We start from the raw sequence: 18,817 nt of genomic DNA on the forward strand, positions 1-18,817 counted from the left end.
TCCTGGTTATTTTACTGGAGAATGATATTTATAAATCAAGCTCTGGGCACTGGGTGTACTTGTTGCTACTGTGTTAAGTTTCTTCATATTTGTGATTTTCCAGTTTCCTTCTATTATTGACTTCTAGCTTCGTTCCAGTGTGGAAGAATAGACTCAGTATGTGTGTAAGTTGTTGGATCAGTTAAGAATTATATTTATCTGTAACAAAAATTTAGAAACACTGCCTTAAACAGTGGTGCAGTGGCTTCATGATGTCATCATGGATGCATGTGTCCTTTCTCTCTGGAATCTATCCTCAGCATATGCATGCTACTGTAGAGTAACACAAAATGGACTCTATACTTTCAGGAATCACAATCTATTCCAGGCAAGAAGGAAAGGAATGAATAAAGGTCAATTAAGTACCTGTCAGCTCAGTCTGCTTCTGTTTTAAGATATTCTCTCAGAAGCTTCTCCCAACAACTTCCAATTGTATATATAGTTGACCAGAACCTTGTGTCATGGCCACTCCTGTCTTTTAATGAAAGCTGGAAGATGTAGCTTTTTGAGTAAGGGACATTTTTGCCCCTAAAAAAAATGAGGTTCTTGAGATAATATGTATTTTGGGAAAGTAACTCTCAGTCTCTGTCACAGGGAGCAAGAGACTAGTTAAGAGACTACTGTTGGGAAGAGATGATGGTGGCTTATGCTACAGTGGTAGTAGCTGGTGGTAGGATATGATTGGATACTTGATATATTTTGAAGGCAGTAGCCACAGGACTTAATGCTGGGTTATATATGAAAAGAAGAAGGAGGAGAGAAAGGGTGACACAGGTTTCTGTTCTAACAGTTCAGTAGATGGTAGCACCATTACCAGAGAAAAGGAAAAACAGAGAAAAGCCAAGGTTTTGTGGTTTTGTTTTGAGGGAGTAGGGGAGCAGGTGGTAATCTAGAATCCTATTATGTATACATTAAATTTGACATGCCTATTATATAGCTAAGTGGAAATCAATACCCTTTTAAATATTTCTGAGAATACTATTTAGAATCTTTTCCAAGAGTCATCCTCCCCCTACATTCCTCAGAAATAGCTCTGTTTATTTTTATTGATCCTTCACTTACATGTACTGATTCTCCTCATATATGTGATGCGCTTTGTTGGCTCACTTTATATTTGTGAATGAAGGAATATATTGGTTGTATAGGTATGCTCTGTGTGACAGGCAGGCTTCCCTAGAGAGAATATGGGGATGGAATAGGGCAAGCAGGATGGCTGGAGGCCCTACAACATTTCCAACGAGTCAGTGTATTTCTCTCCTGGATAGAGCTTTCTTTCCTTTCTTTTTATCCCCCTTCAGTTATCTGATGTGAAAATGTGAGTGACTGCAAGCTCTACTTTGCTACTCTGCCAAGACTCAAAACTCATGTAGGAGCTCCACCTAGGCAGATTGCACATTTTCTTTAGAGAGCAGTTTTGGTCTTGTTTGTTTTGTTGTTGTTTGTTTTGGTGTTTGGTGAGTGATTGGGGAAAGATAATACTGCCAGCAATGTATGCGCTGTTTGCACTGAGAACAAGAACTGTGATAAACAAGGGTCCAAGTGATCCAGCTGTTCCAAAAGCAGCTTTTTAATGAATAACTATGACAATTGCACCATCATGTGATTCTCTTTGTATATGTTGACCTTGAATTTATTGCTTCTCAGACCTACCTGATTTCTGCTTTAAAACTCTGGTTTTCTTTCTTTTCTTTTTCTTTTTCTTTTTAGTTCTTTATTGGAAAGTAATTGCTTTACACTATTGTGCCAGTTTTTGCTGTACAACAAAGTGAATCAGTTCTATTTATACATATATCCCCATATCCCCTCCCTCCCACAACTCCTTCCCACCCTCCGTATCCCAGCCCTCTAAGTCATCACCCATCATCGAGTTGATCTCCCGGTGTTATGCAACAGCTTTGCACTAGCTATCTATTTTACATTTGGTAGTGTAGATAGGTCAATGCTACTCTCTCACTTCGTCCCAGCTTCCCTTTCACCCCCTACCCCATGTCCTGGTTTTCTTGATGGGGGTTTTCCATCAAGTCACTCTCATCTGCTTTCATATTTTCTGAACTTTCTCAACTTTCTGGATCTTGGTGTCTCACTTTACTGATTTCCAATATTCCAATGGAATTTGTTAACCAAAATTTTAGAAATGGAGACCTGATTGAAATAAAAGGTGTTTATTTGGGGTTTGGTAGGACTGCAGCCTAGGAAACACATATTCAAGCACTTGAACTGTGTTCCACTGGACTACAAAATGGGGGAGGCTTATAAAGGCAAAGCCTACAAGGTTATATTTAGTTACATGATTTGTCAAGAATTATGATTGTAGCTGGCAAGAAGTAAGGGTATTTGTTAAGTAAGGATTGGTTGGGGTCTGAAATGGTTACATAATTACAAGGGGAGACCTTAAGACCATAAGTTTGCACCTGGCAGTTGTTGTTCTGAATACTGCTGGTGGTGTCCTTGGGTCTGGTACCCTTCAGAGAAAGTTCAAGTTTTCAGTGGTGCAGAAACCACCGAATGAGAGCAGATCCTCAATGGCCACCTGACTCTTTTTGTACGCCTGAACTAGGATGACTCTGTTATAATTTCAATTTGTCATCAGATTTTTCTTTTGGAAATATTATTTTCTGTTAATTTATTGGAACTTTGGGAGATAGAAGAAAGTAAACCCACATGTTCAGTCACTATCTTGAAGCTCCTGTATTGGCTTCTTTTTTTTTTTTTTTGGTCTTTTTCTAGCATCCGGAGCATTTTCCTCTCATATAACTGTCCTGGATTTTTTAACTCACAAAAGTATTGTTTGTTCATCTAATTACAGAGTTAAACAGAGTAAAAGTTAATTGTCCTCGTTCCTCTCCTCCAGAGTTACTCCCCTGAGAAAATAATGTTAACATTTTGTATCTTTTCATATATTTTTCCATGCTTTTATTAGGGGGGAGTTTTTATTTATTTGTTTTATGTTTTTTTACAAAAATGATATATTTTTTCTATACGTATTCTTCTACTTCCATGTCATACATATTTCATTTAATTTTAATTTTCTACTAAGTTCACTTAAAGCAATAAACTTTCAAATGTTAGAATTTAAAGTGTTTTTAAGGGAGATTTTGGAAAATTCAGGCAAAGAAAAGCAAAATGAGCAAAAGAACAGGTGTAGAAAAATACAAGATATATTTCTAGAGTTCAGAGTTAGACACCTTTTTCCTGGAGGAGAGAAACTGTAGTGGGGAATGCTGAGATTCTTGCAGAAATTATTTAGAGTCAGTGTGTGAGAGCAATGAAAAACAAAACATGGGAAGCTGCTGGAGATTTCAGAATAAAGTCATGTTATTCTTAATATTAATGAACACAAAATAAACCAAAAGTATTTCTTATGAAAGCATCATTCATTGAATTATTTTAACTAACAATATTATTTTAACTAACTTATAAAATAACATAAACTATATAACTTATAAAATAATTCATTGAATTATTTTAACTAACGATATATAATGATTATTCTTAAGGTTCTTAATAATTAATTCTTAATATTAATGAACACTTAAACCAAAAAATAAACCAAAAGTATTTCTTATGAAAGCATCGTTCATTGAATTATTTTAACTAACTTGATATATAATGACCCCTCTACAGGCTAAAGGAGACAGCGTGTAGGCAAGTGGTTTTGTTGCAGAAATCGGTCCATCAAGAAAACAAGCACCACACTTGGAGGGTTGCAGAACTCAGGTTTATTAAGCTGGCAGCCCCAGACCAGCTAACGCTCCAAAGTTCTGGGCCCCGAGCTCAGGGTGAGCTTTACTTTTATAGGGGTCTGTGCACATGTTTACAGTTAGCATTGGTAGCTTGCTTACTTGGTTTACAGAGCAGGGAAGTTTCCAAACAGAAACTTACAAGAGCAGGTGCAGAACATTCCATATTTAGCAAAACATCCTATGGTTACATTTGATTGCTAGGTCATCCTGTTTTTGTTTTTCCTTTTAGGCAGCAAGCATATTTCACAAAAGCAGAAGGAGCATGGAGTTATTTTTAGCTGAGTGCAAGTTTCTAATTTTCCTCTTCTGCAAAGAGATGGTGTCAAGTTTTCTCTAAATTAGTTGGAAGTGTGGATGCGCATTATAATATTTTCAAAGAACCATTGTCTTTTACTGCAGTCTTGATTGTGTGGTAGTAAGAGCATCAGATGAAAAATTTAGGATGCCTAGGATTTAGGCTGCTAATCACCTGGTAATTTAGGGCAATAATTTCAATGGCAGATTCTTGTGTAAAACAAAGAGTAGGAATTTTTATTTCTACAGTGTCTTCCATCTCTAAAAATTCCGTGGTCCTGTGATTCTATAATTTTTCCTATACACCTTGATTCAGCACGATGTGTTTCCTTAGGCAGTAAGTATCCATTTAACAATCACAGGTTGAGAGTCAATGAAAATGCTATCTCCATTTAATATCAGGTGTCATTTATTATCTACAGCATTTCACAACCTTCTAAAATTAGATGACATTTGTTCTAACAGTTCTATTTTCATTTCCACTTTTGTTTCTGCTTAAAGTTGCTGAGCATTATTTTGATTTTACAAATTGGGAAGCTAAGATTATATGTATTTCTGATATAAATTTCTTTTGATTATTGGCAAATTATAGTAGTTATGAGAAAAATACTTATTTAGTTTTTAGCATGTTTAATATCTTTAATAACTATTGAATGAATAAAATTATTTTAGGAAATATCCTTTCATTACAAGCAGTCTAAAATTAAAACTTCTCTTTTTATAAGGTGGCTTTTTCACCAAAAGTATACATTTCACCATCTTTCAAACCAGAATATATAGAATTAAAACCAAAATATCAGGTGAGTCCTGAGTTTTCTTATCCCAATATCAATTATACTTAAATACTAGATTTCTCTAATACTTTATGTAATTCAGTGGTTCCAAAACCAGACTACCCATTAAAAACACTCACCTACTTTACAAAAATACATATTTCCAGGTCCCTCCTCTGACTTAATGAATCTCAATGTGGAAATGGAGCCTGGGAATCTGTATTTGTCAAAAAACAAAACAAAACAAAAAACAGGGATTCTTGTGCTGTCACCTGGTTATCAGCATTTGAAAACCATCTGAACTAAAACAAACACTAGGCTGATTATTTCACCTTTTGCTTTTTTTAATTGGATAATGGAGAAGGTGTATGAATAAAGAATTTGAATGAGACTTCATTTTGAAGGCTATTTCAATAATAGAATAGCCTGATCCCAGAGCTACAAAACTGCCTATGACTATTACACTGACATTTCACTGCAATTTAGAAATTTTTGTACTGTTCTCTACCATTTCTGAGGCATGTATAATATTTATCAAAAAGCAGGATTCTACTGTAACACGCTAAGGACTAGGTGGAACTCATCATCATTGTTAAAACTCTCAGACTTAAAGGCAGATGATCTATGTTCCTAAGTCAGTCTTTAGAGAATATTTATGATACTTTTAATGGAATATCTACTACTTTTTGCATTTAAAAAAAATTACCCACATTGCTACTAAAATATTTATATGGATAGGACTTAGATCCTGCTGTTAGCCTTTGTCTAAGCAAATGCAGCTAACGCTAGAAATTGAGTTCTTTAAAAAAAAAAATGAAAAAACTATTGATGAATGCTTTTTAAGTGTTTAAAAATATTCCAGGTAGCAAAAAGCTCTTGAATACAACATAGTATCAGAATTAGGAATTTGAAAATTTTGCATTAAAATTCTCATTATTCCAATTTCAAATATTTTAAAATAATTAAGTTGGTTTTCTCTTTGTAGAATGTAGGAAGATGAATACATTGCTATATTGCTCAAAGAAAATTAAAAATTTTATTATAAATTTAAAATAAATGCTTCAGAATGTCTTACCTTTTTTTTTTTTTAATATTACAGTTCCAGAAATTCAACATCAAGGATGGTTTTGATCCTTTTCTAAGGAATGTAAACAACAAAATGTCAGTCAGAAAAAGGAAAGACCAAGATATGTTCAAATGTAGAAATATTTTAAGTGCAGAGATTATAGAGCATGAAGACCAAGATCCTCCTTACCCAACACATTCAAAAACTGAAAGACCTACTAATAAAACCTGGCCCCATAATCTTGATATCATCACAATAAAGGCTTTAGACACTAAGAATAATTTAGCCTATCATCCTAGTATCACCACAATAAAGACTTTAGACACTAAGAATAAGTTACAGGAAAGACTACCAAATGTATCTTTACCAAACTTTGAGGGAGAATCATCAATGACTGGAAAAGTAAATGTAAACAAATGTCGCCTCTCAAAATCATTAAGTCTTACTTCCCACATAGAAAACTTAAAACAATCAATGGTGCTCAAGTCAATTTTAAGTAAAAATCTGCAAGACCTTTCAGATAGATTATTTTCTACACCTGGAGTTTCTATGGACACTGCATCAAAAAAGAAAAGTCATAGTTCTCCACTTCTGGCTATTCATGATGAACGACCAAATAGTTTGGAAGGCAAAGTATTTGAAAAAATTCAAGATTTAAATAGCTGGCTTTCAGAAGGAAACATTTCAAATTCAAAGTCTCTTTTAAGTCATATAATTAAAGATATTCCTGCAGATTCACTTTCAGAAGGTGGTCCAGGAAATTCTCTAGAGGTAGAAAAGGAACCTGTCTCTGAAAAACACTTAGAGGATAGTGAGATAGATTTTCCAATTAAAAAAAAGAGTAGTTTCAAAAAGAAACATTTAAAAACTGAAGTATCTAGCTCTAAACCAGATTTGAATAGCCTTGTATATGATTATGTTATAAAGCAAATATTCACTGCACCAATCTTCTCAGAGTTAGGCAGAGGAATGAAAGAATTGAGTGGGACACAGATAAACTCGCAGAGTCAATTACCCACAGCTTGGGAGAGTTCGCCTTCCAATGTTCTAGTTCACTATGAAGAAAACAATAATGAAATAGAACTTCCGCCGGCCAAATCTGTTATAAGCCAGATAATACAAGCATTTCCTGTAGATACTCTTTTAGAATCGGGGATAATTAAAGTGATAGATAAGGAATACCAGAAGAGTTTTTTGCTGGATACAGAGACAGCTTTTGCTGAAGAAAAGCCAAAGGATTCCACAGAGTATTATTCAGAAATCAAAAGCAAAACAGAACCTCTTTCAGAGTGGAATACACCCATCATTCACAAAGAAACCACTTCTTCTTTTAATGGAGTTGAATTCATAGACAAAGGCCAAAATATATTCCCACAAGATTCAAAATATCCGTCGATACCAGATAAAAAACCAGATTTGCCAAGTAAAGGTCAGAGGCTTGATAGAGAAGAAAACGATCTAAGTTCTACTTTAGAAAATTTAAGTAACTCATTAATGGGTAAACTTAATGACTCTGATGTAATGTTAAAATCCTTTTTGAAAAACATATTTAATGTTTTTTTCAAATATATTCAGTCTAAAAGCAGACAATCAGAAAAAGAATTAGAAAGACTAATTGAACATCCTTTTCCGAGTAAGACAGAAGACCTTGAAGAAACTGAAGAGAATTTTGATAAAGCAGACAAATTGGACAGAAAACCTATTTTGAATCCAAAGCTGCGTGTATTCCTAGAAGAACTCTCAGAGTCAGAAATAAAAAATTTAAAATCTGAATTAAGTAAACATATCCAGCATTACCTTGTAGAAAGGCTTTCAGAATCAGGACATATCACCAAAAAAGACTTACCAAAAATCTATCAAAATTTGTATTTGATGAATGAGAAAGTAGAACCAAAAGGGCAAAATATTTTTCTGGAGAAATATTCAGAAACTGTAAAAGAAATCATATCTTTTGTAAATAATTTTAATCCCCATTTCATAGATAAACATTTGGAAATAAAGCTGAGATCTTTTTTAAATGAAATTCTCCAAAACTATTTCCTAAAAAACCTTTCAGACAACAGTTTATTTAAAGACAGAGAATCTGAGCCTATACACTCAAGCATATCTTCTCTAAGAGGTAAAAGTGCCTCAATATCTTTTCATGAGTTAGGACAAGATATTTCAAGAGGGAGTTTTGGTAGTAGGCTTAAAGTAAACATGAAACATCCCTTAAATAAATCTCTACAAAACTATCTTATAGCTTTACCAGAAAATGAACTCTTAGATCTAAAAGCTGATTTAAGCAAACACCTCCAGAGCCTTTTTATAGAAAAACTGTCAAAATCAGGACTAATCACAGAAAGGCAATTAAAAGGGATAAGCCAGCATATAAATTTGATGAATTCTAGTTCCACACCATTAAAGTGTATAAAGCCAGATTTATCTTTAAGAGATGAAAATCAGTTTGTGGAGGAGCATTCAGAAAAGCAAAATAAATACTCAAAAATTTCTCAGAAAACCGCTTTACAAAAGGTTCCTGAGGATAGACTTGTAGAAACAGAGTTGACTAAAAAGGAAAAAAAGGAACATTTTTTCTTAGAGAATATTAAAGAAAATCCATCAATAATTCAGGAACAGAAAAGATATCCTAAAGAAGCTAAAATACTGAGTTTTATTAAAGTACAACCTTGTTCCAACAAAGATACGCAGGCGATTCCAGTAAATAAGCCACCAGAAAGACTTACAGATACAATGCCTAAGAAACAAAGGAAAGAACATGGTTTCATGCAGTTTCCTCAAGCAGAGAATTTTGATCTCAAAACAGAGATTCACGACCCACATAGTTGGAGTGGTAAATCAAAAACAACTCAATCAAATGCTTGCTTTGAAAAGACACTGAAAATGAAGCCCCTTGACAAAAAGGAACACAACACCAATAAATTGATAGTACAGGAAAAACCTGAAGCAGTGCTGTCACCGTATTCAAGAATTCCTAATTGCAAGATGCCAAATGAAGATGAGGAATATGTAAACAAACTCACTTTTCCCTCCAGGCAAAATAATACTCTAACTCGCCTCGATGCAGAGGCTGGAGGGAAATCAAAATTAGAAGACCAGTATCATCAGAGATTGAAAGGAAATAATAACAAAAATAAAAAACATTTAGTAACATGTGCACATTACAAAGAAGAAATACAAACTCTTTATATAAAACCAAACGAGCTTTGCAACAAAAAATATGCCAAGGTTCCTGAGTCACAATTGCTTAAAGTTTTGGTAGCAGAGAAAAACTCAAAACCATCCCTCTTCCCAGAAGCACTAAAGAGAGAAAATCCAAAGCCCAAGGTCCGAAAAGAAAGATACCATGTCAGCAAACAAAAAAAGTCATTTAACAAGATAGTTAGTATAGTACCAACCACACTGCCAACCACAGGAATTCTTCTAAGAAAATCTGTTCCAAGGACGTTGCTTCATTGGACTGCAAGAAGAACTACACATGTAATAATGTTTTCCTAAATCTTCTATTTCTGTATTTGGCAAAGTTCCGTAGATAATCTAGAGTATGTGTGTGTGCATGCAAGTATGTGTGTAACCTTAATTGCCCCAAGATACACAGACCTCCAAATTTAAAAAATTCTGATATTGAAATATCACCTCACCTCATTCAAAAGGCAATCAGAAAATCAAGGGATTGTTAACACAGTGCCTTTGTATAAAATAGATAAAGGGCACCCCCCCACCTCTAGATCATGAATTAGAAAAAAAGCACCCTTTCCTCCAGGCTGACTCCGCAGGCTGACACAGCCTGGACAGGGTGCACAGCTCTGTCTATGGAAGACTGGCTATTTCAGCCCTGACTGACCCCTCAGCCAGGGGCTGCTGTGCAAGCACAACCTGTACAACCATTAGCAGGGGCTGTATTCTAAAGAAAGGCAGGGACTGTCTTTTCATGCAGATACAAATATATAGTCTTTTTTCAGATTGCTGAATTATCTTTGTTTCAGTAAACAAATATGAAGCTTCTATTATGTGCCAGTTATTCTGGTAAGCTTTAGAGATATGCAAAATTTACAATCTCTTAAATTATTAATTGTAAAATTTTACTTTAGCTTCTACTCTTCTTTCATCACCAACCCCTCTGCCATGTGCTGAGAAATGTGGGAATTCAAATCTATTTTTAATATTAACATACAACAATTAGGAAGGTAAATCTGCTACTAGACTTTATACAAACCATTCAAAAGCAAAGTTAAAAACCTAGGAATGGAAGGGACTTATTTTAATTTTCTGAAACACTGCTCTTCTCTATTGGTATGTATAGATGGGCATGACCCACAGCTGGGAAATCTCACAAATTCTAAAATATTATATTGATAATTTGATGTGCATAAATATCTTTGGATGAGAAAACAGATCTAATTTCAGAATAGTTGCTTTGAATTTGTTTTCCACAGTAAAGCAAATTATTAGCTTTAATAAATAGTAAAACAAATTAGTAGCAAGGTAAATATTATCAACATAACTTATACTCTCAACTTTGGATTTCTCTTTTCTAAATTCAGTAATTTAATAGAGAGAGAGAGTGTGTGTGTGTGTGTGTGTGTGTGTGTGTGTGTACAGATGAGAAAAAGGAAGTAAAACATGGGTTCTTAGTTTTTGGAAAGGAAAGACTTTCTGAAGTTCCCTCAGATGAGTGGAATCTTTAATATCACTTTTCCAAACAAAATAAGAAATTGTGTTTGTGTTATATGGTATGGGATCATATAGGATCTCAGAACCCTTATCCTAAGAATGGACAAGGGAGATAGTTACATTTATTTCCCTCTGTCAAACCAACAGTACCTAAATTTTTCTCTCTAGTAAAATTGACAACAGAGAATTGAGTGGTAAGAGGGCATTTTTCAGATCATAAGAAAGACTCACTCATTTGATTCTCTAAATCCCAAGAAATCTCCCAAAGCAATCAAAGTAGAAGACAGAGAAATTGAGTTGCAGGAGCTTCTAGGAAAATAACCAGTGGTGTGGGTCTCCATGCCCTTCTGCTATCACTCTAGTAATCAGTTATGTCAATTGTCAAGTAAAGATTATATGTTACTCACCAATGTGGCAGAAATTCTCTTAATAATTGCTTAATAATTCCCTTACCTAATTTCTTCCATATACGTAAGATGGAAAAGGAAGAATGTTAACTTGCAAACCCAGGCAAAAATATAGACTCTTCATACATCCTTTTTGATAAATCTTCTCTTGCTGTCCTAATTCTTCTTAGTCCTGCCTAAATTCCTCTTACCCACCAATTCTATTAATCTACTCCCACCTTCTCGCCAAATCAAAGCAGGCCCATTCCCTTGGTATAGCCATCTCTGCAAAGCATTAAGGGACAAACTGCTCAAACTGCAAAGGAAGCTAGTTTACGTTAATTTGAGAAATGACTAATGACTCCATACCCTCCTATGGGTACGTGTAGATTATTATTTCTTAAATAAAATATAGTCATATTATACAAATTTGAAAAAAAAAAGGAAAACAAAGCCCATAATCCCACTACCCTAAGACAACCATCATTTTAAAAAGTTATTTTGGTGTATTTCCTTCCAGTTATTTTCTAAATGTTTTACTTGTTTAGTCTCAGAATGTACACAAAAATTTTTAATATTTTAGTATAAATATCATAACCATGTACTTAAATGCTGAGCTCTTTATGTGTGTGTGTATATATATATTAAAGAGGTATTTCTTAACTTTTAAAGAATGAATGTTTGGATGACTTAAAAAGTAAAATATAAGAGTTCATAATTTATATTTGGGTTTGGGGAAGAGAGATTTTAGAGGAGGAGAATTATAGGAGGGCCGTCTTTGCCTAGGAGTCTGACCCCTGAGGACAGCTCCTCTAAGATTTTTTGTCTTCAGCTCCATATTTTTCATCCCTTTTGAAATAAGTCCTTTGAAGCAATAAGATTTTTTAAAGTATAGTTTCTGTGGTATCTGATGGCAGGCATTGAATGTAGGGTCTGAATTTGGGGACTGCCTATAAAAAAAAAAAAGAATGCTTTCATTCTTTGTTGATATTACAAACTTTAATTCTTGTAAATCTAAAATGTACTTTTAAGAAACCTAACTCACCAACCTGATCTTTTATTTTAATATTTAGGATTGTTCGGATAGAGTTGAGGATTTGCATGTGACTTCATTTAAGCATCTCGAAAAAGCAAAATCAAGAGCAAGTCTTTTAGGAAAGAGCCCAGATGATAGCCATAACCAGTTGAAACGCTTTGCAAGACCGTATACTGCTCCAGAGGTTAACAAACGAGGAGAAAGCTACGCTGGAAAATTTACAAGTCCTCGAATGGTTTCAGCAGGCTTAGTTCATATAAATGATTCAAACCCAGATTATGAAATCCATAAAATGCAGCCAAAAAAAATTAAAAGAGAATATTGAAAAATGTTCGCTCATTTGTGATATTATCCAAATGTTAAACAGTTCAGAATGATGTGTGAGGCCAATAGTCAGAATATCACTTCTCCAATTAACAAAATGGTTTGGAGATCTGTCCTTCTGTTCAATAGGAGTCAGTAACCAAATTTCATCTTGTTAGAACCATTTTGTTTTAATTAAAATGAAAAAGAAACACTTTTGATGTAGATGTGTTTTTGTTTATGAATCTTAGGGAACAAACTCAGAGATACATATTCATTAGTGAAGTTTTTTTTCCCAGCCCTCCCCCTTTTTCACTATTCTCTGATTTTCCAAATCTTTGCTATGCTCCAAATTATCCTGACCCCCCAGTGTCGGGGTGTCTATTTAGAGTTATGTATGTTTAGTCTTTTGTTATGAATATACTTTAACTCTTCAGCTCTAGGTTCAACAGTATGCAATTCCCTGGGCTTATAGAACATCTATTAATTTCAATATCATCAGATATTACAACTTTTTACACTATAAAGATAATAAAGAACAAGTTTAATACTACTAATTCCTGAGGCTTCTAACACACTGGAATGACTTTCTAGCTTACTCGAAAAACTATGAAACAGCCTCTTTAATAACATGAAATTCAGGAAGAAACTGTATAAAACAGACACTGCATTAAAAATTATCTAACTAAATCAGCATAGGATTTAAACCAAGAGACTTCTGAGAATTGGTTCTATTCTTATCAAATACAATATTTGAATCTTGTTGAACTTTGGTTCACTCTTGAGGAGTAAGAATTTCAATTTATAGAATCTGTATCAGTTTCCTTTTTTCTACCATAAATCATAAAGTCTATGGAGTTTAAATAGAATTGAATGATGGAAAACAATTCCTGATCATTCCTTTAATGGCATAATCAAGGTAGTAATTTTGGGGGGAGACCAAGAATTGTTAGTAATTCCAGAAGTTGCCAGTACATATATCAATCAGAGTGTGACTGGGAAAGTACAAATACCTCTGGATCGTTCACGTCGAAGGAACACAGGGAATTGGTTTCATGGGTGATGGAAACAAGGCTAAGAAAGTAAAAGGGATGATGTGGCGATCCAGAGATTGGCAAGAGCAGAAAGTGATACCACCCCTCAGATAGGACATCAGGAAGAAGTGGTGTGACCAAAGTCCTAAAGTCAGAATACAAAGAAGATACAGCCACTGACAAAGACACCACAAGAAACAGGGGAGTGGGGCAAAGGGTAAGAAATAACTATGTTTCTTGTCTCTCATCCTGTCCTCCAATCTCCTGCTATTGTCTACCTGGAAACCAGAGAGTGAGGGGGCATGGGAAATGTAGTTGCCAGTGAAGCAGAGCAAGGAAAAAATGGAGAAATGGATTTGAGAGCTAACAGGCAACTAACCGACAGTACTTAAGAAGAAAATCATTGATCTGGCTTGCAGTAAAGGAGGAACTATTCACTAGATGGAAATCTCAAGTCACTTTGCCTCATTAAACTTCTAATGGCAATACTGTGACACAATCAAGAATTTCCTACCATGGAAATAAAATTTTTTCAAAAACCTTTTTAAAAAATAGTAAGGGACTTCCTAGGTGGCGCAGTGGTAAAGAATCCGCCTGCCAATGCAGGGGACTCGGGTTCGAGCCCTGCCCTGGGAAGATTCCACATGCCACGGAGCAACTAAGCCCGTGAGCCACAACTACTGAGCCCATGTGCCACAACTATTGAAGCTCATGCGCCTAGGGCCCACGCTCCACAACAAGAGAAGCCACTACAATGAGAAGCCCACGCACCACAATGAAGAGTAGCCCCCGCTTGCAGCAACTAGAGAAAGCCCGTGTGCAGCAACGAAGACCCAATGCAGCCAATAAATAAATTAAATAAATAAATAAATTTATAAAAAAAAAATAGTAAAAGCAAAAAACCCATGCCCTTTATTCAAGGAAGAATTCCTTAAATACTTATTAAATGTCTAGTATGCCAAACATTTTGCTAAACACTCTATACTTGTGAATAAGACAATATTCTCAAGGAGTCCACAGTCTACTGAGGACATAAGCACAGAAGTAGTTATAGTAGAGTTGTGTAAGTGATGTTGGGGAAAGTACTATAGAAACTCATGGCATGACATTTTGGCCAAGGTGGCTGTGCTAGTTTGGATCCTTAGGAAAGCAGATACTGAGATGAGATTAGTCATGTATGGTAGGCAGAATAATAATCCCTCCCTCATCAACATATCCATGTCCTAATCCCAGGCACCTGTGATTATGTTACCTTACATGGCAAAAGAGACTGCAGCTATGATTAAATTAATGATCTGGCGATGGAGAGACTATCCTGGATTATCTGAGTGGGCCCAATATAATCAAAAGGATTCTATAAGACAGAAGCAGGAGGGTCAGTCAAAGAAAGAGGTGTGATCCCTGAGACAGAAGCCAAGGTAATGCTGGCCTCTGACGCAAAGGAAGGCAGGTAGCTTCTAGAAGCTGGAGAAGGCAGCAAATTCTCTAGAACCAACAAAAGAAATGTAGCCCTGCCAAATCATTTTACAATTCTGACCTCCAAAACTGTAAGATAATAAACTTGTGGTGTTTGAAGTCACTAAATTTGTGGTAATTTGTTACAACAGGGATTAAAAACAAAACAAAACATGACACAGCACACAGGGCTGAAATCTGAGCTGATTACCATCATTCTCACAGCGGAGGCAGGCCGAGAGCAGTGCCCACAAGCATATTGTGTGAGCACGCACACTAGGTGACAGGCATCATCACAGTGGACAGCTCCTGGAGAGTAACAGGACCGGCTCCAGCCCCACCTACCACACAGTGCAGCTTACAAATGGATATGGGGGCTTCTACTCCAACAGCTGGGGAGCAGACCCTGCCCCTGTCAGGGCTATGACAACCACAGAGCAAAGAGGAGGCCCTGCCCAACATCCAGGGCAAGCCCTGGTCATCACAACACCAATCATACCCCACGTTGCGGGGATGATGGCCAGCATACTCTGAGGAAAGACATCGCAGGCATCCATGCCAAAAACAGCTCTCACACCAACAATACTGGACTAGTGGAGGCGACACAGGGATTCTCCCACATAAAACAGCCCTTTGAGGCCACAGTAGATAACTGTTTCCCCTAAATTCAGAGTCAAAGAAATATAAGGAAAGCGAAAAAGCAGAGGAGCCACTCCCAATTAAAAGAAGAGAAATCCCCCGAAAGAACAAACAATGAAACAGTCCTCTCCAGCCTACCAAACTCCAAGTTCAAAAAAGAAGTAATAAAAATGCTGAAGGAATTAAGAAAGCCTATCAATAGAAATGCAGATCAATGTAACAAGGATATAGAAACTATAAAGAGGAGCCAATCAAAATTAGACAACTCAGTTCTGAGATGAAAACCAAACTAACAGCAATAAAATACCAAACTAAGTAATGCAGAAGAATGAATAAGTGATCTGGAAGAGAGAATAATGGAAATGACCCAACCATAATAGCACAGAGAAAAACAAATGAAAAAAAAAAATGAAAGCAACATATGAGACCTATGGGCTAAGATAAAGGATGCCAATCTATGTATAATAGGGATCCCAGGAGGAGAAGAAAAAGGGGATCTAAAATGTACATGAAGAAATTATGGCTGAAAACTTCCCAAACCTAAAGAATGAAGGAGATATCCAGGTAAAGGACGCACAGAGCATCCCAAAACAAGATGAACCCAAACAGATCTATACCAAGACATATCATAATTAAAATGGCAAAAGTTAAAGATAGGATTCTAAAGGCAGCAAGAGAAAAAGAGTTAGTTACAGAAGAACCACCAAAAGGCTACTAGCTGATTTCTCTACAGAAACTCTGCAGGCCAGAAGGGAATAGCAAGATAATTCAGTCCTGAAAAGGAAAAACCTGCAACCTAGGATACTCTACCCAGCAAGATTATCCTTTAGAATAGAAGAGAAGATAATTTCTCAGGCAAGTAAAAAAAAGAATACAGCAATACTAAACCTACCCTAACAGAAATATTGAAAGGTCTTCTCTAAATATAAAAAAGCAAGAACCTATAGGAAAGGGAAAATCACAATAGGGAAAAGCAAGTATATAAAAGGATTGTAGACCACTTGAATAAGCACATACATAGATTTAAAACATTTTGTTTGTGTGTGTGTGTGAGAAAGCGATTACAACTACAATGAACAGCAAAAGGAAAAACATGAAGATGTAAAACAGGACATCAAAATCATAAAGTGGGGGAGGCAAGTAAGAAAATGTAGGTTTTTTTATAATGTGTTTGAGCTTATATGACCAGCAGTCTAAAGCATGTAGATATGGTAATGGGTTAACATACTTGAAAACCACGGTAACTACAGATCAAAAACATATAAAAGATTCACAAAAACTAAAAAGAAGAGAACTCAAGCATAATACAAAAGAAAACCAGTTGCATCATTTGCAAATACTCTCCCATTCTGTAGTTGCCTTTTCGTTTTCTTTATGGTTTCCTTTGCTGTGTAAAAGCTTTTAAGTTTAATTAGGGTCCCCCGCCATTCTAAATCCAGCTCCATACAGTGCTCTGCCACCATTGCTGCCACGACTCAGACTGCGAGACAGCACCCTCCAGCCAACAATTATGCCGCCACGGAGGATGTGAACCAGTACAGGAACACAGAGGAATTCGCTGAGGGATCCAAGACCAACGCGAGCAAAAATCAGCAGCATGATGTAAAATGTTTATTGGAGGCTTGAGCTGGGATACAAGTTAAGAAAGATCTGACTGAATATTTGTCTCAATTTGGGGAAGCTGTAGACTGCACAATTAAAACAGACCCAGTCACTGGAAGATCAAGAGGATTTGGATTTGTGCTTTTCAAAGATGCTGCTAGTATTGATAAGGTTTTGGAACGTAAAGAACACAAACTGGATGGCAAATTGACAGACGCTAAAAAGGCCAAAGTTGTAAAAGGGAAGAAACCTCCCAAAAGGTTTTTGTGCGTGGACTGAGCCCAGATACTTCTGAAGAACAAATTAAAGAATATTTTGGAGGCTTTGGAGAGATTGAAAATATTGAACTTCCCATGGATACAAAAGCAAGTAAGAGGATTTTGTTTAATTACATATACAGATGAAGAGCCAGTAAAGAAATTGTTAGAAAGCAATTATCACCAAATTGGTTCTAGGAAGTGTGAAACCAAAGCTGCACAACCCAAAGACATACATAGGCAGCAACAGCAATAACAAAAAGGAGGAAGAGGTACTGTAGCTGGTGGATGAGGTGGTACTGGGGTCATGGCTGAGATCAGAGCCAAAACTGGAACCAAGGATTTAATAATTCTCATGATTGAGAATATGGAAATTACAATAGTGCCTATGGTGGTGATCAAAACTGATTATTCTGGGCATAACTAGGAACTATAGACATGGACAGGGATATGCAGACTACAGTGGCCAACAGAGCACTTATGGCAAGGCAATCACCAACACTATTACCAGCCATACTAAAAGGGGACATGGAAGAAAACAGGAGATTGCTAAAGTAGCCCATCTTGTAGGATGACACTGAAGATTGGTCTTCCGTTGATCGAAGATGATTATTCTGTAAAAGACTTTCTAGTGTACAAGACATAACTGTGTCCAACCATATATAGCTGCCAATTAGTTTTGTTTTAACTTTGTCTTCTGCTGTTATGACTCAATGTGGATTTGTGTTTACACAAATTTTATTTGAATGATTTCATGTCAAATCTCAAGTAAATGCTTCCTTATGTGTTTAAAAAAAAAAAGATAATTTGAGCAGGCTGATCACTAGAAGTGAAATAGAATCTGTAATTTTAAAAACTTCCTGTAAACAAAAGTCCAGGACTGGACGGCTTCACTGGGGAATTCTACCAAACATACAAAGAACTTATACCAAATCCTTCTTAAACTTTTCCAAAAGATTGGAGAGGAGGGAACACTCCCAAAGTCATTCTATGAAGCCACCATCACCCTGATACCAAAACCAGACAAAGATACTACCAAAAAGAAAATTACAGGCCAATATCTTTGATGAATATAGATGCAAAAATTCTCAACAAAATACTAGCAAACTGAATCCAACAACACATACAAAAGATCATACACCACGACCAAGTTGGATTCATCCCAGGGTCACAAGTATTGTTCAACATATGCAAACCAATCAATGTGATACACCACACAAACAAAAGAAATGACAAAACCACATGATCATCTCAAGAGATGCAGAAAAAGCATTTGATAAAATTCAACATCCATTCATGATAAAAAAAAATCTTACCAAAGTGAGTATAAAGGAAACATATCTCAACATAATAAAAGATATTTATGACAAACCTATAGCCAACATAATACTCAACAGTGAAAAGCTGAAAGTCTTCCCACTAAAATCTGGAACAAGACAAGGATGCTAACTCTTACCACTTCTATTCAACATAGTATTGGAAGTCCCAGCCACAGCAGTCACATAAGAAATACAAG

The 18,817-nt window shown here is 35.8% G+C and overlaps 1 protein-coding gene and 1 pseudogene across 1 annotated transcript in view; both read left to right on the plus strand.

The window, feature by feature from the left end:
• Positions 1-12,450, plus strand: part of C2CD6 (C2 calcium dependent domain containing 6) — a 125,617-nt gene extending 113,167 nt beyond the window's left edge. The window contains exons 14-16 of the mRNA XM_057745362.1: positions 4,802-4,876; positions 5,949-9,395; positions 12,049-12,450. Of these exons, the coding sequence (XP_057601345.1) occupies positions 4,802-4,876; positions 5,949-9,395; positions 12,049-12,336 (3,810 nt within the window). The 3' untranslated portion in view covers positions 12,337-12,450. The remainder of the gene's footprint in view (positions 1-4,801; positions 4,877-5,948; positions 9,396-12,048) is intronic.
• A 3,511-nt stretch (positions 12,451-15,961) lies between these two features.
• On the plus strand, positions 15,962-17,593 carry LOC130859219 (heterogeneous nuclear ribonucleoprotein D-like; annotated as a pseudogene).
• The last annotated feature ends 1,224 nt before the right edge of the window (positions 17,594-18,817 follow it).

This window comes from Hippopotamus amphibius, chromosome 8 (genome assembly GCF_030028045.1).
Source record: "Hippopotamus amphibius kiboko isolate mHipAmp2 chromosome 8, mHipAmp2.hap2, whole genome shotgun sequence".
Lineage (NCBI taxonomy): Eukaryota > Metazoa > Chordata > Mammalia > Artiodactyla > Hippopotamidae > Hippopotamus > Hippopotamus amphibius.